The following is a 23,817-nucleotide window of genomic DNA, read 5'->3' on the forward strand; positions in this document are numbered from 1 at the left end:
GCATTGCCCAGATCTCCAGTGACGGAGCATTTTCTCTCTCGTTTAGAAAGCTGCTCCGGGAGGATCAGTTGGAGCCGGTCACCAAAGCGGCACAGCAGGAAGAGTTGGAGAGGAGGAAGCGCCTGGAGCAGCAGAGGAAAGATTATGCAGGTGCCCCATGCCCCCATAACTCCCGTGCCCCTGGGACGCCTCCGCAGTGGCCGAGGGCAGTGTGGGAGCCCTGTGGCATCATCCCGTTGCTGAATGAGGGTGTGGTCAAGAGGGTTGCATGTAGAAAGCCACCCTCTACCTCCTCGACTCAGATCCCCTCCCCTGACTTTGAGCCTCCCGACTAACGGGGTAGTGGAAGTAGGAACCAGTTCAGAAAGGGGGTTTGGAGGGAGCCTGTGGTCTTCTCTTCTCAGGGGCTCCTCCCCTGAGAGCACCACCGGAGGAGGACTCATTTGGGGGGACTTGTGTGTCACGCTGACCTTCTATTGGCTGCTCTTTTCCTAGAGGAGATTGCCCTGAGAGCAGGTGATGGCCCCCAGCTGCCGCCTCGGGTCCTGGCCCAGGAGGTCATCTGTCTGGACAGCAGCAGCGGCAGCGAGGACGAGAAAAGCAGTCGAGACGGTAAGGTCCAGCCAGCGGTGCCTTCGTGTCCTCCTGAGCAGTGGCCCGCCCGCACCTTTGATAAGAAAAGCAGTTGGGTCTCCACAGTAGACGGAAAGATCAGACCCAAGGTTTTGGAGATGCTGACAAGCCCTCACCTGAGGCTTCTGAAGTGCCCTCATGTCAGGCAGCGGGTGTCAGCCGGCCCTGCCTCCCAGGGCTTTGTTGTTGTCTCCGCAGAGGTGATCGAGCTGAGCTCTGGCGAAGAGGACACGCTGCACATTGTGGACAGTAGCGAGTCCGTCAGCGAGGAGGATGAGGAGGAGGAGAAGGGTGGCACCCACGTCAACGACGTCTTGAATCAGCGCGATGCTCTGGGCCGGGTGCTCGTCAACTTGAACCACCCTCCGGAGGAGGAGAACGTCTTCCTGGCCCCACAGTTGGCACGAGCAGTGAAGCCTCACCAGGTACAGCCCATGCCCACGCTCCCTTGCCGCTGGCATTGCCTGCTGCCCTGGCTGTGAGCAACAACACAGCCCGTGGAGCTCTCATGTGGCACGGGAGTGGGCAGGAAGCTCTGGTCCTTCCCCTAAGCAGCTGACATGTTGGAAGCCGGAGGAAAGGGAGGAGGCCAGTCTCGGGTTTGCCCCGTCAGCAGGGAGGCCCTGGATTTCCTGGCTTGATAGAGCAGAGGCTCCTTCTGTGGGGTCAGTAAGACGGATGCAGATCCTGTCTCAAGGACAGTTTGGACGAGGAACCTGCTGCTCCAGAAACGACATGGGAATCAGAGGTCTAGGGCCCTTTGCAGTCTCGAGAACCTGCACCAGTGCGTGGAATTTCCATAAAGCAGAGGTGGTGTGACGTGAGAATTCTCACAACAAGACCTGCTCTTTATGGAATGGCCTGTGCTGAAGAGGCGATGTCCCAAGGTTGGGAGCCACCAAGCCGAGGCCGCATAACAGACCCGGCCGGGAATCTGGTGCTGCTTGATTGTGGCACCAGCGAATGCTTTCTTCGTGTGTTTTGTTCTGCTTTTTCCAAGAAGGCTCCCACCGTTTACTAGACCAGTCAGGGTGCAGGGAAAAGCCTCTGCCCATCTGCCATCATGCGTGCCCGTGTCAGTCCCGAGAGCGTGTCTCCGGAGCCTGGTGCTGGCCGGCCCCTGACGGGGTGGTGTTTGCCCGTCAGATCGGCGGGATCCGGTTCCTGTACGACAACCTGGTGGAGTCCCTTGGGCGGTTCAAGACCAGCAGTGGCTTTGGCTGCATCCTGGCCCACAGCATGGGGCTGGGGAAGACGCTGCAGGTGGTCTCCTTCGTCGACGTCCTCCTCCGCCACACGCCTGCCAGGACCGTGCTCGCCATCGTGCCGGTAAGGGCTTCCCGCTGAAGGGCTCGGGGGCGAGCCTCTGCTAGCAGCTCTGGGGTCGATCTGTGAAACCTTCTCTTGGCCTGGCTCTCTGACAGGTCAATACTCTGCAGAATTGGCTGGCAGAGTTCAACATGTGGCTTCCAGCTCCCGAAGCCCTTCCCGCTGACAACAAGCCCGAAGAGGTCCAGCCCCGGTTCTTCAAAGTCCACATCCTGAACGATGAGCACAAGTAGGTGGCTCACCGCCCCCACCTCCCCTTCTTGAGACTCCTGTCAGTGTCTGCTCTCTGTTGTTGCTGTCTTTCATTTCCCGTTACTGAGATGTAGCCTGTTTGCAGAGGCTCTTATGTGCCGAGTCTGAGGGCGGCCACCCTTCCCCCGTGTTCAGTGGTGACAGACGGGACCTCTGTTTTTCCCTGGAAGCCTAGTCACCGCGTCTCTTGTAAGCACCGAAGCGCAGTTGACCGCTAGGGGTGCGTGTTCCAGGGCTTCCAAAGAGGCAAGCCTCGGTTTTGTTTTGGATTTCTGTTTCCATTCCAGCAGATCATGCCGGTTTCCAAGAATGTAAAGCCCTTTCTGGGTCCAAGCCAGCTCTCTGTGTTGCCCTGTCTGCTCGTTGGCCTGAGTCCTTGCATAGACAGGCTTTGTTTCCTGCAGAGGCCGCCCTCACCCCGTCCCAGTGAGCAGACTGAGTGGCTCACAGGCGTTCCGGGACTCTTGGGCCACACGCAGTTAATGAAGTGCAGCCTGGGCAGAGAGAGGGACCGCACAGGGCCACTCGTTCTCTGCTCCCGCTCCTTCTGGACCGCTTGTCCTGCCTCTGAACTCACGGCGACCTGGGCAGGGGAAGTGCAGAATGTCACCTCTCTTACCCTAAGGAGGGCTTGAAAGTCTCCTTCTGACGCAAAACGACCCCCGTGTGTGTAGACCTCCAAGAGGACAGTCCTTGCGCTTGCTCGGTGCTGTGGAGCTCGCGTGCACCCTTGGTGCAGTTAGGGCAAGGCGGCTTCAGAAAGTTCACGGGAAAATCCTAGCAGCTCCTCCTTTCCTTTCTACTCGGTAAAGAATTCTGATCTCGGAAACCCAACTGGTCCGGGAAGGCTGCTGTGCATCGGCATCGATGTGCATCTGGTTTGGTTTCTTGAGAGTGTTTCTGAGGCCAGGGAGTGCTCTAGCCACCAGCTGGCAGCCCAGGGCTTGCTGCCTGGTGAAGTCTGGGCAGTAAGGGACCCTGAGTGCCTGTCAGCCGGCGAGATTGTGAGGGCTCCGGGGGGGGGGGGGGCAGAGCAGCCATCCTCTCGTGTGCTCTGCTCGTCTCAAAAGGCACCTTCGTGGAGCGGCACACACACGTCACACGGTCCTCTCTGTTCCCTTCTGCAGGACGACGGCAGCTCGCGCTAAAGTGATGGCCGACTGGGTGTCAGAGGGTGGGGTGCTGCTGATGGGGTATGAAATGTACCGACTGCTCACCCTGAAGAAGTCCTTTGCCACAGGTAGACCGAAGAAAACCAAGAAACGCTCTCTCCCGGTCATCATTGATCTGGATGAGGAAGACCGGCAGCAGGAGTTTCGGAGAGGTGGGCGTGCACAGGGGCCCGTTTCAGGACCAAGCAGTAGCGTCGTCTAGTGGCATCTGGCGACATCTGAAATGCTTTCCTGGTGTGACCCTGGCTGGCTCTCAGGGGCTCTGGTAGGGCTGGGTCAGGGGCCACCTCCGGCTCCTCTCATGGAGCAGATGAGAGTAGCTGCTCCCTTGGTCTGCCACTGGGGAGAGGTGTCTTGTGGAGCGAGCTTGCCACTGATTAGTGATGGGCAGATTAGCCTGGGAGACCTAGTCCCTCAGCCAGTGCACAGCCACAGTCCATGCCGTGTCAGGATCAGCCCCGCCAGGCTTTGTCCTGGAATGCTGTTTGAATCTGGGCCTGGTTTACTACTTGGTATAAACCAGAGGTTCTCAACCTGTGGGTCGTGATCCCTTTGGGGGTCAAACGACCCTTTCACAGGGGTCACCTAAGACCATGGGAAAGCACATAAATATTTTATAATCACTGTGCTTTATGTTCAGTTCGTAACAATGAAAATATATCCTGCCTATGAGATAGTTACATGATGATTCATGACAGTTGTGAAGTGTCAACGAGAATAACTTTATGGTTCGGGGGGGGGGGGGTCACCACCACATGAGGAGGTGTATGAAAGGGTCTTGGCCTGAGGAAGGTTGAGCACCACTGGTCTAAACCCCAGGAAGGCCAATCAGTTCTACTCTTAGCCAAAAGGACAGCAGCCACCCTCAGGCAGGGCAGGGGGAGCTAGCTGGCTACGCAGGAGTCAGCAGCCCAGGCTGGCAGCACACCGGACGTGCAGGCGCTGTTCCCGAGGGCTGACCCTGCTTCCCTCGACCCCGGCCCCTCCCTCTGCAGAGTTTGAGAAGGCCTTATGCCGCCCTGGCCCCGACGTGGTCATCTGTGACGAGGGCCACCGCATCAAAAACTGCCAGGCCAGCACCTCGCAGGCCCTGAAGAGCATCCGCTCCCGCCGCCGCGTGGTGCTGACCGGGTACCCCCTGCAGAACAACCTCATCGAATACTGGTGCATGGTGGACTTTGTGCGCCCTGATTTCCTCGGAACCAGGCAGGAGTTCAGCAACATGTTTGAGCGCCCCATCCTGAACGGGCAGTGTGTGGACAGCACGCCGCAGGACGTCCGCCTCATGCGGTACCGGAGCCACGTCCTGCACAGCCTCCTGGAGGGCTTTGTGCAGCGGTGAGCGGTCCTCAGGGCAAGCGCGGTGCTGTTCCAGAGGGGGGCGGGGAGCCTCGTGCAGACGGAAGCCTACGGTCTCAGGCCCGAGGAGCTGCTCGCAGAAGTGAGCCCGGGGGGCCTCTGGGGTCCACCCGTCTTAGGCCCCGAGAAGCAGAGAGCAGGAGTCTTGCTGCTGTGGCGGGAGAATAGCGCTGGTGGCGGCAGGGCGTGACCTCCATATGGAGGCGCTCAGCTGGGGCTCCTTCCCTTGCTCTTCCACATCTGAGGCCATGTGCAGAGATGCTCGGGGCAAACGCCGGTCCCTCAGACAGCACCTGGCACAGGTGGTTCTGCCTTGGCTTCAGTTTCCCATCCCGAGGAGCATCTGTTTCCTCTTCACCATGGGTGCCAAGGCCATCCCGAGGGAGGTTGGGGCAGGGGTGGCGGGTGCGTCAGGTCCCTTCGGCACTGACCCCTCCTGGCCACCCTGCCAGCCCCGGCTGACTTCTTGGCTTCTGTAGGAGAGGCCACACTGTGCTGAAAATCCATCTCCCAGCCAAGGAGGAGAATGTGATCTTGGTGCGGCTCTCCAAGATCCAGCGGGATCTGTACACGCAGTTCATGGACCGCTTCCGGGACTGTGGCAGCAGCGGCTGGCTGGGGTTGAACCCCCTGAAGGCTTTCTGCGTGTGCTGCAAGGTGGGTGGGAGAGCCCGGGCAGCAGCCGCCCAAAGCTCCAGAGACCGTGCTGTTGTCCGCGGTGCTGCCTTTCTGTGTCCCATGTGAAGAAAAGGGGACTGGCGGAGAAACGGGGTTGCAGGCACAGCTTTCACTCGGTTCCAGATGCAATGACTCCGCACTGCTTGCGATGGTGCGGGGCAGCAGGGCATGGGTGTTTGGACCGAGGGTCAGTTGTCTTTAGCACAAAGTATCCTGAGCAGGTTGATACACCTTGACCGACTTTGACCTGTTAGGGCTTATTGCCAGTTGACCGCCGATCCACCCAGGCAGCCGCAGTTGTGTTGCCCAGGGACACCCGAAGCTGGGCGTAGTGCTTACCCCTGAGCCAGGTCTCTGCAGCGCCGACCCTTCCGCAATCCTCAGCCCTTGTCAGACAGTCCTGACGTGACTTTTGGATGGTCAGCCGTGCGTCAGCTCTGTCTTATTTGTAGCGACAGCTTGGTCTTGTGGGCAGTCGGGGGTGTCTGATAGACACGGGGGCACTCCGCCTCGCATTTGAATGGCAGAGCAAGGCCCCTGAGGTAGTGTTGGGCTGTGCACAGACACACTGTGAGCCCCACTCGGCAGAAGCCAGAGAGAGGGCGTGTGCTTGAGCAGGTGCACGCTTCTAGGCCCTGGGGCCCCGTGGAGGGCTTGTCCTCTGCCCTGTGCCATCCACCTTGTCCTCGGCCCCCAGATCTGGAACCACCCCGATGTCCTGTACGAAGCCCTTCAGAAGGAGAGCCTGGCCAACGAGCAGGACCTGGATGTGGAAGACCTTGGCTCCGCGGGAGCCAGCACGCGCTGCCCGTCGCAGGGCACCAAAAGCAAGGGGGAGGACGGTGCCTTGGCCTCCTCGCTGGGAGAGGCCACCAACAGCAAGTTCCTGCAGGGGGTCGGCTTCAGTCCTTTCCAGGAGCGCGGCAACAGCATTGTCACCTACGAGTGGGTGAGTCAAGCCCAGGCCACGGATGCGGGGGTGGGACACCATGAGCACCACTGAGAACCAGGATGAAGGCCGGTCAGCTGCCACCTCGAAGTTGCTCATGACTCGAGGTGTGTCCTTGGACCTGCCCGGAGCTGCCTACTTTTTCTCTTACAGGCCAAAGACCTTCTGACCAATTACCAGACCGGCGTCTTAGAGAACTCCCCCAAGATGGTCCTGCTCTTCCACCTGATTGAGGAGAGTGTGAAGCTGGGGGACAAGATCCTTGTGTTCAGGTGCGTCTTATGAAAGGAGTGACCGCCCCTCAGAGCGAGACTAGCCGGGGCCTCGCTTTTCTCTCGCCACGCCTCTGCAGCCCTGCTGATGGTCCTGACCCCTTGCGTTTGACCTTCCCCCAGCGTGGCTTCTCCGCAGGGAGCGGTGTAGAACTGCCGACAGCATGGGTGGAGGGTGGGTGCTTAGAGGAGCAGATCCTGGTCTGACGAGCAAACTCTGGCCAGGCCAGTTCTGGCCACAGAGCCAAGCATCGGTTTCATGTGTTAAACAGAACGCAAAAGGGTACACTATCAAGATTGCCTGGGGTGCAAACCCGGGCCTCTTTGCTAACGGATCTGCTGGCAGGGAGGTTACACAGGGTGGTCAAAACCACCTGCCTCTTTGTGGGAGAAGACAGGGCTCTCAGCTCCTGAAAAACCTGCCTCAACGTCCCTTCCCTCAAGTTGGCGCTGAGTCATCGGACCCTATAAAGACAGGGTAGACCTGCCCCAACTGGTTCCCAAGATTGTTAGCACATACCCTGCCCCGCCCGGCAGACCTCCCGCACCAGTGCTGTGGTTTACTGCAGAATCACACTCTCAGTCGTGCCCAGGTTTTGCAGCTTGTCCAGGTCTGTGTCCTCAGACCGATGGACGTCCAGGGGCCGCTTCTTTCTGCTGGAGGCACCATGGCCCCAGGGGAGCCCCATGGTGATCTCCTCTCGTGACATGCTCTGAGGACAGCAGTGAGCCCAGCCCGGGAGAATCCAGGCCTCGCCTGCTTACATTGATCCTTTCTGGGGGAAACGGACTCTGGCGAACTTGGAAGCAGCCGAGTAGCCCCGTGCCTAATAAGACACACACGCCTCCCGCACGGCCTGGCTTTTGCCGTGCTGCACGGTTCCGCCTTGGATGCCCTTGTGCTGCGGCTCTTTGAGTGTGCATGCTTGTTCCCACCTCCCACTGCTCCCTCCCGCAGGCCTTCTCGGTCTTCCTGCTGAATGCCATTGGTGCCACCACCAACCGAGGGTGCCGCGGGTCACTGGGGATGAATGGAAGGTGTTTGGGGGGCCATGCACAATAGTGTGTGAGGACACGCTGAGCTTCCTGCTGTTCGCGGTGTGGCCTTCTGAACCAAATGCCGTCCCTTTCAGCCAGAGCCTGTCCACCCTGGCACTCATCGAGGACTTCCTTGGGAAACGGGAGGTGCCCAGCCTGCCCGGCGCCGAGGGCCAGGGGCCGCAGACGTGGGTCCGAAACGTCAGCTACTTCCGTGAGTTCATTGTTGCCTTCTCCCTGCAGTCTTGGGAGGGCTGCTGGAGGGCTCTGCGCCTTTCCTCTCCCCCCAGACTCTCTCCCTCAAGTCCTGGGTTATAAACCCAGCTGCTCTGTACGGGCCACTGGCTAGAGGCTGCGGGGCCTTGGTGGGGTGGGCTGGGGGCGGTACCCAGGAGTGAAGACGCTGGCCGCATTTTCACGGAGAGGGGACAGCGTGCAAAGCAGAGTTCTCAGGAGCACAGCACAGCATGACCGAGACTTCCCAAGAGGCAGGGCTGGAAGCAGAAGCGCATGAGCGCCCTGGACGCTCAGTCCAGTGGGTGGGTGGGGCAGAGGGACCAGACCTGGAGTGCATGCTCAATGGAGGAGGGGTATGAAGAACCCACAGCCCCTTCCATGTTTGTCCCAAACACTGGAACAGGTATGTCTCTCTTACTCACATGTCAAGGGGGCAACGATGCGATACAGCGTGTGTAGAAAGGACCCTTAAAAACCAGCCAGCCAGTGTCACCGACCTGCTCTGACAGTGTCGCAGAGTGGAGCTATACCTACCGGTTTCTATGGAAGTAGGCCACTCAGCCTTCCTCGGGCCTGTCGGGCGGGCTTGCACCGCCAACACTGAGGTTAGGGCCCCTTTTGGGGGGCAGTGGGGAAAGATGGAGAAGCTCGGGCCCAGCACAGGTAGCTCTCTGGGAGCTGTGCTGCGTGTTCCATCTAGTATGTTCAGCAACGTCTGGGTGCCCAATTGCTAAATGTCAGTAGCTCCCCGCCTTTTCCAATTTAATCATCAAAAATGTGTTCGGACATTGCCAAATGTCGCTGGGGTGGGTGGGGGAGGAAGGCGGGCAGGGCCGAGGGGAAATCACCCCCTGCTGATGGCTTCCAGCTTAGAGAGCTGGAGGCCAGTGGGAGGCCGCCCTGTGCCCGGAACCTGCATTCAGTAGATTTTCAGGTGCCACCAGGCCCGTTCCAGCCCTGAGTGGCCGTCCCGTGTCCAGCAGTGCAGACTAGGGCCTGGTCTTTGCCTTCTCGGCGGCGTTGACGTGCTCGAGACCATTGGTGTGCTGCTGGCCAGCTGCCTCCTCGGGACCTTCCTCTTGCCCGTGGGCCTCGCTGAACCCAGCGTGAGGTCCGTCTGTCTCCAGGTGCTGGCGCTGCCTAAGGACGAGCCTGGAGCACGTGGGGCGACGTGCCACCCTCACTTCTTCCAGGCAGACCCGCTGGTTCTCGTGCTGGTCCTGCTTGCTTGTGCTCCTCTCCCTTCTTCTCAGCCCCTTCTCAGTGTCGCGCACATGAGGTGACCCACGATACCGGGGCTTTGGCTGGCTCCCCAGAGTGACACTTGCTTTGTACTGCGTTAAAGAGGTGTTTTACAGGAGGTTTGCCAAATACAGCGTGTTATTTGCCTGTTTTCCCTCTGAATTATGCTTATCTTTATTGTTGTTAAGCACATACTCTGCACAACACGCAGTGACCCCCATTCTCTGAGCTGTTCCCCACCCTCACCGACCTTTCCTGAGTTCTCCCTCGCTCAGGAACATACACTCACTGCCCCCAGCGCCGTGCTGAATCCTTTCAGTTGCTGTTGGGAACTAGATGGGGCAGGTTTGTGTTACAAATTCAGCTAGACGAACTATCGTCTGGCTTTGACGAGACTTCAGGGCAGCTTTGATTTAAAGGGTCAAGATGTCTTCAGAACAGCAGTGTCGGGATCATCTGCCCTCCAAGGCTCCAGATGGCCTCGGGTTTAGGAGAAGTTGAAATTTTGTTGTGTGTTTTCCCCCTCTGGATCAGGATTCTTCTGTGAAATCTTTGTTCAAAATGTCGCCAGACACCATCTGGTTCTTGTCCGATTATGGCGGGGTGGGTGAGGGGGGGCCATCGAGTTTATGAAGGCTCTCAGCCACTCACTCGGCATCCTCGTTCGGTTCCTGATGTTCCTTCCCCTTGCCGATCCACAGGACGGCAGACCAACTGCTGTGTCTTAGCCGCAAGCTTTCCCGCGGGGCCATGTGAAGTGAGCTCGGAGTTGAGCTTGAGCACCAGCACGTCACCCGCCCCATGAACTGGCCTGTCCATGAAGCCATTTCCCTCAGTCTTCAGACCAAGGATCCGGATTCTGTGAAGGGTTTAGTTGTGGCTTTTGCATGTGTGCGTGTTAGTGGTACTGTGGTGTCGTGTTCAAACGCCTCCCATGCTTGTGAAGATTGCACATTGACTGGGGAAGATTGCGTGCTGGCGAAGAATGCCGAGAGTCTGACGGACCATCGTCAGAAGGACACACACACCTGTCTTGCAAGAAGGACAGCCAGAATGAGTGCTCCTTCGAAGCAAGGTGGCAAGACTTTGGCAGGAGAGGCCCATCCCTAGAAAAAGACGTCAGGCCTGCTAAAGTCGAAGGGCAGTGAAAACGGACAAGGCCCTCCTTGAGATGGTTCCTGTATGACCTATCAGGAGAGTCAGGTCCCTAGAATAGGACCCCCTGCTTGGCAAAGCAGAGGGGTGGCTCCGTGACAAGGTGGCCTCAGACAGCATGGTGGGAGGTGGCGCGGGATGGCCCGTGTCTCTCTGCTGTGAGTCAGCGCTCCCCCAGGGCCCCGAGCGCACGGGAGCCGGACCTGGCCTTGCTTTAGAAGGCACAGCACGGTTCTGGGAAGCCGTTTTGGAGTTGCCCTGTGCAGTGCCGCCAGCTAGCGCAGTATCGGTCGGTCAGCAGGCCTCAGGGCAGCTCTGCCGTCTTCTGCCCATGCTCCTACGCGAGCTCACCTGCTGCCCCTGCAGTGGTGGGCGAGGGCCAGTGGCTCATGTCCTCCACAGTCTGTAGGTGCTCTCCTCACGCTCCCCTTGAAACCCCCATTCAGTTCTCTGACTTCACTACTTAGAGGGAGCTCTCTGAGGCTGCTGGACTCCATTTTGGTTTTTTCTTTCTGTGTAATGATCTTCTGGCTTTGGAGGCAGGGTGTCCTTGATGCTGGTCCACAGCTTGGTGGCTTTCAGGGTGTCAGACCCTCTGTGGAGGTGGCCTTTGGTTCCGTGGTATATGCTCCAGATTGTGCCTCGACTTTCACGCACGTCTTGACTTTAAACTTTTTCTTCAACCTCAAGCTGTGCTTGCACATGAGTAATTGCTTGTTTGGCCAACAGTTGGTTCCTGACCTTGCTCTGTCTGATGCCGTCGATCCTCAGTGCATGCCTGCGTCATGCGGCACCATTGAGCTGTACTCAAACGTTGGAGAGTGAGGTTAGGGACTGCAGGGGAGAGCCTGCAGTAGGTCCCCAGGGGGGGCAGACTTCCTCTAGTGGTACCGAGGAAGAACTACCGGGAGATGTGCTCCGGTTAGGACCACAGCCAGGAAAACTCCAGGGGACATTTCTGCTCTTGAAGACACAGGGACGCACAGCTGGTGTAGCAGCCTGGCTCTGCTGGGGCGTTTCCTGCCCTCGTGCTCACTGCACCAGAGGCAAAGGTTGCCCACTGTCTTGTTTGTGTTTCTAAGCTGTCATCCAGTCTCTTCCCCCACCCCAATTCCCCCACTCTCCATTGATTCACTTTGCTTCTGTTGAGCGAGGTTTAAGGAGGCCCAGTGGCTGAGTGCTCAGCTGCTGACCGGAAGACTGGCATTCATGTCCACAGCCCGCCCTGTGGGGACTCCCACTCTGTCCTGTAGGGACATTGTGACCTGCAATCAAGTGATGGCAATGCCTTTGAAAATAGCATAGTGTTGAGCGGGGGGGTGGGGGGGGAGTGCACAGTCCTGGTGGAGGGGCACCATCCGTATGAATGTGCAGGACCCTTTGCTGGCCTCACGCACTCACTGGGGCCCGGGGAGAGGCAGTGGATACCAAGCTCTCAGGGTGATTCGTATGCGCTCTGAAGTCTGGGAAACCTGGCCTTAGACTTGACCCAAAATACTTGAAGACGGAGGGAATCGTAGTTGATAATCTCTGCACATCCCCACCTCCCGGGAACCATTTGTAACTTGATGTGTCCATTTCAGTGTGTGCCTCTGGAGTGTCCAGTGGTGGGAATCTCAGCAGCCTAGTGGTCTTCATGGTTGCTGTGTTTTTGAAGCGTACTTTTCCAGCCATGCTGCTCCATGCCCCGCCCTCACGCCTTCCCTTCCTGTGGTTCCCGCCCCCTTAGGGTTGGATGGCAGCACCCCTGCCTTTGAGAGGGAGCGGCTCATCAATCAGTTCAATGACCCCAGCAACCTCGCCACGTGGCTGTTTCTCCTGTCCACGCGGTGAGTACAACCAGGAGGAGGCCAGGCATTGACCGCATTGGGCAAGGACCCCAGAGCCTCATTCATGTTCAGTGAGAGCCAATCTGCCCAGGCTGCCACCCTCATGCAGGGAGCACTGCAGCCGAGGGTGGGCGAGAGAGCAGATGGGGCCCGGCTATCGTTGGGAGTAGCGTCTGGGGTCCTTAAGGCTTGTATTCAGACATGTGGAAGAAGCACACCAGCCTCTGTGATCGATGACGATAACAGAATCCAAGGGTGACGGACGGAGGGGAAGCTTCAGAGCTTACATTGTGAACAGTCAGTTTGTGTTATGCCTGTGGAGGACGGGAGGCGGGAGCCCAAACCCATCTGCAAGGTCTCTGCGTGGATTAAGCCTCGGGTCAATCCCCTGACTGTACTGGAGTGATGTGAATAGACTTGCTATCAGGCAGAGCTTTGAAAACTCGATTATGGCCAATGTAATACCTGGTCATTCAAGTTCCCTGTTGATCCAGTTAAAATATGTTTGTTTTTTAAAGAATATGTGACTTATAAAACATGTGATGCCCTTGTTTAATCGGTTTTTATTATTTTTATTCCCCGTTTGGTTTATTGAAAATTTACGGAATAAGCTAAAAGGAAGTTAGTAAAGGAAAAATCCCAACAGTGATCACAATTTGCTTTTCTTTCAAGAGTGCCCTGAGACTTAGGCCATGCGGTGAATGTGACCATGAAGTCCCAGTGTAACTGTAGGGCTGGTGGCCTTTGTCTGAGCCCAAGCAACCCAAGGGCAGTGTTGCCTTGTGCCCACAGAATGCCCCGTCAGGGTGTGAGCCCCTCGCTCTCCAAAGGCACCCCCTGTGCACAGGGGTTTCTCCCGGCAGAGGCCAGGACGTGAGGCCTTGCTGCCTGCAGAGGGGTGGAGGGGTCTTCTGTGTGGGGTGCTTAGGGGAGGCTAGAAGGTACATTTGGGTGGGGCAGGCACCCAGTGGTGGTGCTGACTGGAAACCACCCTGAGACTAAAGACCCTCCGTGGTTGTTGACTGGTGTCTTAAAGGGCTGGATGCCTGGGTGTGAATCTGATCGGTGCCAATCGAGTGGTGGTGTTTGATGCTTCCTGGAATCCCTGCCACGATGCCCAGGCAGTCTGCCGGGTGTACCGTTATGGCCAGAAAAAGCCCTGCCACATCTACCGCCTGGTGGCCGACTTCACCCTCGAGAAGAAGATCTACGACCGGCAGATTTCCAAGCAGGGCATGTCAGGTGGGCCGGCCTGCAGGCCCAGGGAGAGGCCCACCCCTGCAGCGCCACGTCTTAATAGTCAGCAGTGGTGGCGGGGAGGATGCGGGTGGGGGTGGGCTCCGGCTTAGAGGGTTTCAACTCCTGGACAGCCAGCCGCCCTCCCACCTCACCCACTGCTGCGCTGGGAAGAGAGGTCCTCAGCTGACCGAGAGTGGGTCTGACTAGAAGAGCCTAGCCAGGACACCAGCCTCGGTCCTGGGACGTCTCCGTTTGCCCAGAGCCTCAGCCGGGGTCTCCAGCCCGGGGTGGGTTAGACAAACGGCGATGAGAATGCCCCGCTGGCCTGCGCGTCTGCAGTCCTCCCGGCCAGCCGGCCGGCACTCACACCTCCTCCTCTCCGTCCCAGACCGGGTGGTGGACGATCTGAATCCGATGCTAAACTTCACGCGGAAGGAGGTGGAGAACCTGCTGCACTTTGTGGAGAAGGAGCCCGCGCCCCAGTCATCCTGGGACGCCAAGGGGGTCAAGGAGCCCGTCCTGCAACTTGCCTGTCTCAAGTACCCTCACCTCATCACCAAGGTGAAGCCCTGACGGCCTGCTCTCTCTTGTCAGCGAGGCCCCTCCCCTCCCGTCCCCTGCACCATGCCTCTGACGCTCCATCCTCCCCTGGGCCGGAGTGCCGACAGCTCAGCCAGGTGCATCTTTTGGTCAGTGTGAGTTCTCCTAGTAGCAGAGACGGAGGGAGACTCCCGGAGGTGTAGTTGTGCATTGTCTGAGCAGTCCCCGTCTTTGCGTGTGAAGGCCGGGTGCGGGGTAAGAGCTGTGAGGTGTGTTCTCGCCCGGAGATGGGCACGCATGCCTGTGTGTCTGCGCGGTGGGCAGTTCTCTGTTGGCTTCAGAGTAAGGCTCACCAGGCACCGGCCTCTTGGCGCAGAGACCGGCAATTCACTCGGTGTCCTCCCGTGTCCTCAGGAGCCTTTCGAACACGAGTCATTGCTGCTGAACCGAAAGGATCACAAGCTGACCAAGGCCGAGAAGAAAGCAGCCAAGAAAAGCTACGAGGAAGACAAGCGCACGTCCGTCCCTTACACCCGCCCATCATACGCACAGTACTACCCCGCCAGTGACCAGAGCCTGGCCAGCATCCCTGCCTTCAGCCAGAGGAATTGGTGAGTCGTGGGAGGGGCAAGAGGCCAGACTCCCTCCATCTCTGCGCTGGTTTCTTCTTTAACCAAAGGACAGCCGGCAACTTAGGGTTTCCCTGCTGTGAGCGAACAGGTTCTGTTCTTGGGTCACGTGCACGGGCAGGTCAGCATCACTGGGTTGCAGCGTGTCCACACACAGGGGCCCAGTCCCTGCCCGTGCATAGCTGCCTCCTGCTCCTGGCACCTTGGCCCCAGCCCTTGCCTTGGCAGCAAGCTTCAAGGAGGAAAGCCAAGTTTGCGGTCGAGGGCTTCCTCGCGTGGCGTGTGAGTGTGCTACAAGCCCAGGCAGAGGTCCCGTGAGCACCATCCTAGCACGGTTCTCAGTCTGCACTGCACGGACGCTGGCTGAGAAGTGCCTAGGGAGAAAGGCCTTTGGGGAGAAAACATGGAAGAGTCATCTGCGTTCAACTGGCTTTCTTTTTGTAGTCAACTCTGTTTTTCTTGTGAACCGGGAGCAAGTTTACAGAGCGGATGGGTTTTCCGTTGAGTAATTCACCTGCGCTGAGCCATGGGTGAGTTCAGTCCAGACCTGAGGGTGACTGTAGGCCGCAGACTCTACCCGACCACTGGGCCTGGTCTCCCAGGCTTCCCAGCTTCACTTGGGCTTTCTGCTGGGATCCCATCCAGAGCCGTGTCTGGTGCTGAGCGCCACCACTCGGTCCTGGCTCTGGTGTTTTGGGCTAGGAGCCTGTTGCACAGATAAGCTCCAGGTGGGGAGGGACCGGTCCTTGTTCCTTAGGGACCACTCAAGAGCTTGTAACGTCCCAGTGGCTGCTCCCCAGAGCAGGGTGTAGAGTGTCATCTTTGTGGACTGTGGAATTGCCCTTGGGGTTCCCTTAGACTGTGTTCCCGAGTCCCCAGGTGCAGTGGGTGACTCCCCCCTCCCTCAGGTATTTGATGATTGTCAGTGAAGGTTCATGACTGCGCCCTCTTGTGCTCTGTCTCATTAATGGATACCATACACATGTAGTCGAGCCTGTAAGGATTCCCAGGGATGCGCCTACCCCTCCCACACCCCCCTGTTGATCCCCGGCATTCATTCCCTGCTTGAGACGGTGCTCCCCCTCCCACTCGGGAGCAGCTAGGGCAGCTGCTTGACTGAGTCATTTGCATTTAAAATCATCTAATTATCATGAGTCAAGATCATTCTTCAATCTGTGGGAATTATTTTAACCCGTTTTTCTCTGGAAACCTGTCAGAGAGAGAGCTACAGCACTGAGCCCATGTCAGATCTCAGCACCTGGCTTCTGATCAGTCCGTCCATGACATTTTACGTCCACAGTGCTCTCATCTCAAGTAGCAGCTCATGCTCTTTCAGAGCCTCCAGCGTTGTTTCTGTGCAGCCACCCTCCCTCGTCTCCCTTGGTCCCCTCCCCTGTCACCGTGGGAGGAGCTTAGTGGGAGGCACATGGACAAGTGGGCTGGACTGCAGATGTGGCAGTGCCATCCCTGGCCCACTCTGGCACCATGGCTGTGCCTTTCTGGGAGTTTGTGAAGAGGCCTTCCCACCGAGGCAGAGTATGAGGGTCGGGCTGATTCTCAGCGACTCACCAGGGTCCTTAGCCCCCACAGAACTGCCGGGGCAGGTGTTAAGGAAACGGGCCCCTGGACCTGCAGGGGCTCTCTGTGACTGTCAGCCTGCCTAGAAACTGGGGGGGGGGGGGCACAGGGCCGGGGGTGGGGTGGAGGGGGCTGCCCCATGGTCTGTGCAGCCGTCCAGACTGGAGTCAGATGTCTGCAGATGCCCAGATCCCTGATTTCAGGGTGGTTTGCTGGGACAGCTTTGTGGAAACCTCACCAGTGAGCTGAGCGGTGGGCCGCGCGACCTGTGGACATGCTCAGCCGGTGCTCAGGCCCGCCAAACTAGTGGTGCCCGTTAGAGGGCCCATCTGGGTGCACAGCACTCTGGTCAGGCCCTGTGGAGCCAGAGGGATCCTGGGAGAAAGTCATGTTCGGAGGGCCGGCCTGCAGAATCAAGAGGGTGAATGTGAAGGGAGAGATCGTGGGACTCGGCTCCCGTGGCTGGTTCTGGCTGCGTGGTGCGCTATTCCACCGTGTGTTTTCAGCTGAGCAGCTCCTGCCGCCCTGTCTGAAGAGCTCTGCTTCCCTGGCCTTCCCGTGCCTCCCTCCGGGCAGGGCCAGCCCGGGGCTATTCCTCCTCGAGCTCACCCAGGGACCCCATGGAGGTTCCTCTTCCTCTTCTCTTTATTAAACTTAATTTCTGTAATCATTTTATCGGGGGCTCGCACAGCTCTCGTTACCATCTGTCCGTCCGTCCGTCCATCCATCCATCCATCCATCCATCCATCCATCCTGTCAGACATACTTACATATTTGTTGCCATCATCATTTTCAAAACATTTTCTTTCTCCTTGGGCCCTTGGTATCAGCTCCTAATTTCCCCTCCCTGTCCCACCCTCCCTCCCTCATGAACCCTTGATAATTTATAAATTGTTTTTTTTTTTCTTTCATGTCTTACATTGTCCGATGCCTCCCTTCACCCACTTTTCTGTTGTCGATAGATCATTGTGATCAGTTCCCTCTTTCTCCCCCCACTTTCCCCTTCCCCTCCTGGCATGGCTACTCTCAATATAAGTCCTGAGGGTTTACCTGTCCTGGATTCCCTCGGTTTCCAGCTCTTAACCTGTACCCGTGTTCATGCACTGGTCTAGCTGGATGTGTAAGGTAGAATTGGGGTTATGATAGTAGGGGCGAGGAAGCATTAAAGAAATAGAGGAAAGTTGTACGTTTCTTCGGTTCTATACTGCGTCCTGACTGGCTCATCTCCTCCCTGTGACCCTTCTATAAGGGGATGTCCAATTGCCTACAGATGGGTCTCCACTCAGCACTCCCCCTCATTCACAATGATATGATTTTTTGTTCTGGGTCTTTGAAGCCTGATACCTGGTCCTATCGACACCTGATCACACAAGCTGGTGTGCTGCTTCCATGTGGGCTTTGTTACTTCCCAGGTCAATGGCCTATTGTTTACCTTCAAGCCTTTAAGATCCCAGACACTGTATCTTCTGATAGCCGGGCACCATCAGCTTTCTTTGCCACATTTGCTTATACACCTACTTTGTCTTCAGCGATCGTGTCGGGAAGGTGAGCATCATGGAATGCCAGGTTAATAGAACAAAATGTTCTTGCATTGAGGAAGTACTTGAGTGGAGGCCCATTGTCCATCTGCTACCTTAATACTAAACCTATAAATATATACACATAGATCTATTTCCCCATCATCATGTATAAATATATTTACATATGTATACGCCTGTATTTAGACCTCTATGAATGTCCTTTGCTCCTAGCTCTTTCCTGTTTCCTTTTACTTTCCTCTTGTCCCACTATCATGTTCAGCCTTCATTTGAGTTTCAGTAATTCCTCCTGGTTACATTGCCCTTGATCACGCCCTACCAGGCATCCTACGCCTTCTTCACCACTGATTTGGATCACTTGTTGTTCCCTTGTCCCTGGGTTTGTTAATACCCTCTTCCCCACTCCCCTTCTCCCATATCCCTTTCCCCCATCCACTGGTCCCCTTGTTTTCTCCTCTGGATTGTTTGTCCAGCCTGTCTTATCTAGATAGACCTGCAGAGACAATCATATGCACAAAAACAAGACAGCAAAACAAAGCTACAAAAGAAATCAAACAACAACAAAAACCAAGGACCAAGAAAGGAAAGGGTGTAAATAGTTCAAGGTCTGTTTGTTGACCTTCAGGAGTGCTGAGCCACGGCGTCTTATTTTTCGTGCTCCCTGGGACACCCGTTTTCTTTTTCCCAATGAAGAGCCTGCATCCTCTCTGCGGCCCAGGCGCCAGCTCTCTCTCCAGCACCAATGTTGCCTCTGTAGCCCGCTGGCTTTGCCGACCTTGCTGTTTGCCTGAGGCAGGCAGGCCGTCTGTCTGTCTGTCTTCTCACACAGGCCATGTCTGGCAAGTCTGCCGGTGGGTTTGCTGTCCTGTTGTGAGCGTGCCGAAGTCTGCAGTCTGGCCGCCACCAAAATGGATTCTAAATCCACATTCAAAAATGGCATCCGGTGTGGTCTTGTGCATGGGTTTATCTGTCGCACCGTTGTACCTGGGAGCTGGTGAGATATCCTAGCATTGCACAGTTGCTCCCCAAAATCTATCTCTGGGATATCCCCCACCATGTGTTTTCTCGGAAGTTGTCGGAGGACGCTCAGGCAGTCTAGATTCTAGAGGACGATGTCCTCTTATTCCACCAACGCCCCTGGTTTCCCTTTCAATTGATTCAATTGCAGAGATCCTCTGATCCTCCGGAAGCAACTGAGGGTAGAGTGGAGAAACCTTTCGAGAAAGGAAAGGAAGAGAGGGGGGATGGCCTTGGTGCCGAGCCCGCTCAGCCCGTGTGTCCCTGTCTCACAGGCAGCCAGCCCTGAAGAGTGACGAAAAGCCCGTGGCCAGCGTGCGACCTGTGCAGTCCACCCCCATCCCCATGATGCCACGGCACGTCCCCCTCGGAGGCAGCATGGGCGCCGCCTCGGCCACCAGTCCATCGACGAACTTCCCGATCAACTACCTGCAGCGGGCAGGGGTCCTTGTGCAGAAGGTGGTCACCACCACAGGTCAGCCTCCTGCCTTTGGTCTCTGTGTAGTTCGCTGGCGGTGTGCGTCCAGCAAGTGTTTCTCACAGACTGTGCCTCTGAGGCCGGCCTGCACTTGCCGCTGCAGTAAACCTCGAGAAGGAAGCAGCCCCTGGCCTCGAGGGTGCAGTCTGCGAACTTGTCCAAGAAGAACTCAGAGCCAGGCCTTCTTTGCGTGTGGCGGGGTAGCCTCCGACCACGGGGACGCGCAGGTCGTCTACCCTGCCTGCCTAGGGTCAGATGCGGGTGGCGCCAGCCACCCACCTCGCCCGCTCCTTCCTTTGTGAGCTGGATAAGGAGGGAGCGGATAAGGCTCATCCCACCCCGAGCCAGGAGAGGTGGGTGGTGGGTCAGTGGGCTTGGGTGGCCCCTCCTCGCGCTGTGACTCAGGGGGATTGGAACGGAAGGCAGCTCATGATCTTTTTATTTTACCTTGTTACGTAGAACTATGCATGATATGTAGACTCGGTTGAGAATCTTTTAATTCTGCTCAGGTACATCTACAGCATTTGAAACGAGACCCCCACCTTAGCCCCCTTTTCTGCTGGTTCTTGAAAATACTCTTTAGGCAGACATTTGGGTAATGCCGGTACGGCAGAGGACCAGGCTACTCTGGAGCTTCTGGTGCTGGGGTGCAGAGTCATGCAGGTATGCAGCCGGAGGACGAAGAAAACAGAGAGAAAAGCCACTCAAACGGATTTCTCCCCAAACCCAAACTCCACGAATTTTAAATCAAATCACGGGGACCGGATGGGAAGGCGGGTGGCGTTCCCGAAAGCTTCTTGTTTCTGGGGTGGCTGTTGTGTGCGAAGGTCTGCCATCTTCACCCTCCTGGCCGCTGGCCCTTGGTCAGTTGAGAGGCTTCCAGAGAAGCAGTGAGGAGCACAAGTGGACGGGAGAAGGCCGTTTCTTTTCCGCCCTCAGCCAGGCCCAGCGTAATCAAACTTTGAAATTTGTGTCTTCCCCAGATATTGTTATTCCTGGACTGAACAGCTCCACGGATGTCCAGGCCAGAATCACTGCTGGCGAGAGTATCCACATCATCCGTGGGACGAAAGGTAAGCAAGCACCTGACCAGGTGCCCACTCCTGTCCTGCCTCTGGTCTGAGCACTGGCCCGAGAAGCAGGAGGAGGAGGTGTGGCACAAGCGGGAAGGGAGCGAGGGGTCATTTCTCCAGGAGAGAGAGGTCACATGGAGCAGAGCTGGGTTTGGTCAGTGGCTTGACTCTCGCCGTCATTGTGATGAATCGTCTTGGATAGGCCTGAGCGGACACGGGGAGACGAGACTGAAGGCAGGAGCTCTGGCTTGTCCATTCTTCCTCTCCTTCTACCCAGTCCCTTCCAGTGTGATCCTTTACAGAGCCGCACCCCTAGTTCTTCTGTCCAGGGTGGTGGGGCCGTGCTCAGTCCATTGGACACAGCTTCTGCATGTCTTTCCTACTGACCCAGAGAGAACAATATTTGCACCTTACATGGCTTCTCGCCAGCTTTTAAGACTCTAGTAACTACCCACCAAATTAGGCTGTAGAACACGGTATTTTAGGACTGACTGTGTTATGCCGTTCACCTTGGTGTCTTCTGCTGCTGTGGTCCTGAGCCCCCACTTGTGCCGGAGACTCATTTCCCCCAAGTGTTTGGTGCTGTCTAAGACATTTTCGTACTTCCATCCCCTGTAGGCTAGCCCCCACTCGTGGAAGTTTACAACCGAGTCAGATACACATGGTCAAGCCTGCGGTGGCTTCATGAGCACATGCCGCTACCCCCCTCCAGAGCCAGGTGTCTGCCCAAGCACCTGCTCATCGCTCACACCATTGCAGGCCCTTCACACCCCGCAGTGTGGTCTCAGCTGCCATCATGTTCCCTCTCTCCTTGCCGACTGCTCCCGCTTGCCCAGGTTAATGGGTGTCCCCCCAGGCCTCAGTGCCCCACGGCTGATAGTCATCAAGGACTGTGCGCTGTTATTCCCTTGTGAGAGGCCTTCTCTCTGGATGGCAGCATTTGCCCTTCTCAGCACGCTCCCCCGGGCTCCGCCGTGCTGCGGGGCTTTGCGGCTCCTTGTTTGGCTTCAGGCGCGTCCCGTGACTGTGACTGACTCGTGTCGTGCTTGTCTGTTCTTGGTTCAGCTCCTCCTCCTCTTCTCCACTTGCAGAGAGGGTAAATCTCTTCCCTCTGAAACGTGAAACTGGATTACCACACACATGCCAGGGGTGCCCACGGTGAGGCGCTGAACTCCCATAGTGCTTGTTCATCATCTTCCAACTCTGCCCAGTCTGCGGTCTGTCTCTGCATCCGCAGCGATGGCATCCTTGCCCCCGAGCTCTTCTCTGAGCAGCTTCCCGTGCCAAACGCAGACGATGCTGGTCCAGGCCAGCGGACAAACCCTCCTTGGTTTGAGCAGGCAACCCTGAGCCGAAACTCGAATCTCCCTCAGCATCTACCGGCTAATCATTGTGGCCCTGAATCGGAAGAAATTTCCCCAAAGCCAGTGCACAGCGCTGAAGCCAGGGTTGTTTGCACCCCGGTGGCCCGTGGCTCTGCCCCTTTAGTTGCACTCTCCGCATTCTTTGCATTGCCACCGGGCCCTGTGTCCTTGCACTTTTCAACACCGCCTCCTACTGGGGTTTTACGCTAGGAAGCCGGTCCTTGGTCTCTGGTTGATGGTGGATCCTGAAAGGCAGCTAGCATCTCTGAGGTACTTTTCGAAGAATGTGGGCCAGCTGCCACCGGGCAAGTTTCTTAGACCCCCATCTTCAGTCTTGTGAAACCTCTACATTCTCTTTGGTCTTTGCAGGGGAAGCTGGCGGGTGGGGTTGTAGTGGTCGAGGGCCTTCAGCATGTGTGGAAGCATGGTCCCCGCTTCCGACAGCCGCTCTCTGGGCTGCAGCCAGGGGAGCAGCGGCATGGAGGAGCCCCTCTGTTGCTTCAGGATTCAGATGTAGGAGTAGAGGGGTATGGGGCTAGGTGGCATTTTATTCCCAACTTTCTGAGGGAGTGCTATGCTGCTCCAAACTGGTGTACCACCAGTGTGGGCGGGATTCTCTCATTTCAAGGGGCTTAAGAGAGGGTCGTAGACCAACTTTCATATCGTGACTGGGCGGGGCTTCCCAGGGTTGGCTGTGCACACACCTGCCGCTAGCAGTCTTCCCATGCTTCTTCGTAGGGACATACATCCGCACCAGTGACGGGCGGATCTTTGCTGTCCGGGCCACTGGCAGACCCAAGGCCCCCGAAGACGGCCGGGCCGCCGCCTCAGGTAGGTCACCCCTCTTCCCCGGGACCTGCAGCTTATTCATTTTCCCAGTAGATCATGTGTATTCTGGTTCAACGTTCCTGGTTCAACGGTTCAACGTTCCAAAGACACGGCGGAGGGCAGAGAGAGGAGTGACTTTCCCTTCCACTCTGCCCCTCAGGTCCATGGTTCAAACCCACCAGCTGCTCCTCGGGAAAACGACGAGGCTGCCTGGTTCTGTAAAGATTCAGAGTCTCGGGCCCTGTGTGCAGGGTCCACATGAGCGGTGACTCACTCAGTGGCAAGAGGTGTTTGGCCCCCCACCATCCCGTGTGCCTCCCTGGAGGTGGAGCCCGTGTCTGGTGATTACAACACCCAAACTCACCGCCATCGAATTGATTCCGACTCCTAGCGGCTGTGGCACAGAGTAGAGCTGCCCTGGAGGGGTCCCGAGACGGTAGCCCTTTCTACTGATAGGGGCTTCAAAAGGGAACACAAAGATGCTGTACTCTCCTTTGAGCTCTTTGAAGCTCCGCGATCCTTACACTTAACAACCAAATACTAGTGTACTGTTGTGAGTGTGTTAGCATGCGAGTTCTCCGTAGTCCCCTTCACTCGCCTGTCTGTGTGCCTTGTAGATGTACCTTGTGGAAGGTGTGCCCGGGGGCACGGATGTCAGAGGGCATAGATTTACCTGGTCCTCGGAAACGTCATTGTATTGCATTTTTTACAACCGCTGGTTTTACACACTCTCACAGGGCCATTGCACACTTGATTGACTGCAGTCGAAAGTGAGCAGACCTTTGCACACACTGAGAACCAAGCAAAGACCCCAGCCTTGCTTCCCTGTGGCCTCGGCACCCCGGAACAGTGCCGCTGTAGCTTGGTGTCTGTCTCCACAGTTCCGGGCAGGGTCGCTTCCACAGAGTGGATCTACCAGTAGGATAGGAAAAGTTCCTGGAAGTGGAATTGCCGGGTTAAAGGGTGTTATGGATAGCACGTTACTCTTGCCACCCTCCCCCTGGTGGGCGTGATTCTCACGTGTCCTCCTCCTGCCAGGGTGAGGGGTGTGCTGTGTGGGCCGCAGGGAGCTGCCGACCACGAGGTTGGAGGGTTGAGCCCCTCGGTCACTGTGCTGCTCCCCTAACGAGGGACAGCCTCGGGAACCCACATGGACAGGCTCGGGCATGGACGAAACGGAATAGACAGCGCGTGAGACCACCCAGGTGTGAGGGTGTGGCGAGATCCCTCGCAGACAGACACACAGACAGACAGACGGATCGAAGCAAGAGCACCGAGTGAACGCCCGTACACCTGGGTCCTCGCACATTTGTTGTTCAGATCCCTCCCCAGCTCCCTGTGTGCTGCTTGGCCCAGTTACAAGTTGAAGGCGTTGGGCCTTCCCTGTC

The 23,817-nt window shown here is 57.1% G+C and overlaps 1 protein-coding gene across 1 annotated transcript in view; it reads left to right on the forward strand.

Annotated features, from left to right (window-relative positions):
* Positions 1-23,817, forward strand: part of RAD54L2 (RAD54 like 2) — a 91,566-nt gene that overhangs the window by 65,864 nt on the left and 1,885 nt on the right. The window contains exons 4-21 of the mRNA XM_075547441.1: positions 47-150; positions 496-612; positions 832-1,058; positions 1,780-1,962; positions 2,058-2,191; positions 3,342-3,538; positions 4,382-4,724; positions 5,225-5,402; positions 6,121-6,372; positions 6,526-6,644; positions 7,778-7,896; positions 12,046-12,145; positions 13,182-13,387; positions 13,773-13,945; positions 14,339-14,535; positions 18,962-19,161; positions 20,148-20,237; positions 22,340-22,432. Coding sequence (XP_075403556.1) covers positions 47-150; positions 496-612; positions 832-1,058; positions 1,780-1,962; positions 2,058-2,191; positions 3,342-3,538; positions 4,382-4,724; positions 5,225-5,402; positions 6,121-6,372; positions 6,526-6,644; positions 7,778-7,896; positions 12,046-12,145; positions 13,182-13,387; positions 13,773-13,945; positions 14,339-14,535; positions 18,962-19,161; positions 20,148-20,237; positions 22,340-22,432 — 3,032 coding nt within the window. The remainder of the gene's footprint in view (positions 1-46; positions 151-495; positions 613-831; positions 1,059-1,779; positions 1,963-2,057; positions 2,192-3,341; positions 3,539-4,381; positions 4,725-5,224; positions 5,403-6,120; positions 6,373-6,525; positions 6,645-7,777; positions 7,897-12,045; positions 12,146-13,181; positions 13,388-13,772; positions 13,946-14,338; positions 14,536-18,961; positions 19,162-20,147; positions 20,238-22,339; positions 22,433-23,817) is intronic.

The sequence above is a fragment of the Tenrec ecaudatus genome, chromosome 4 (genome assembly GCF_050624435.1).
Source record: "Tenrec ecaudatus isolate mTenEca1 chromosome 4, mTenEca1.hap1, whole genome shotgun sequence".
NCBI classification, from domain to species: Eukaryota; Metazoa; Chordata; class Mammalia; order Afrosoricida; family Tenrecidae; genus Tenrec; species Tenrec ecaudatus.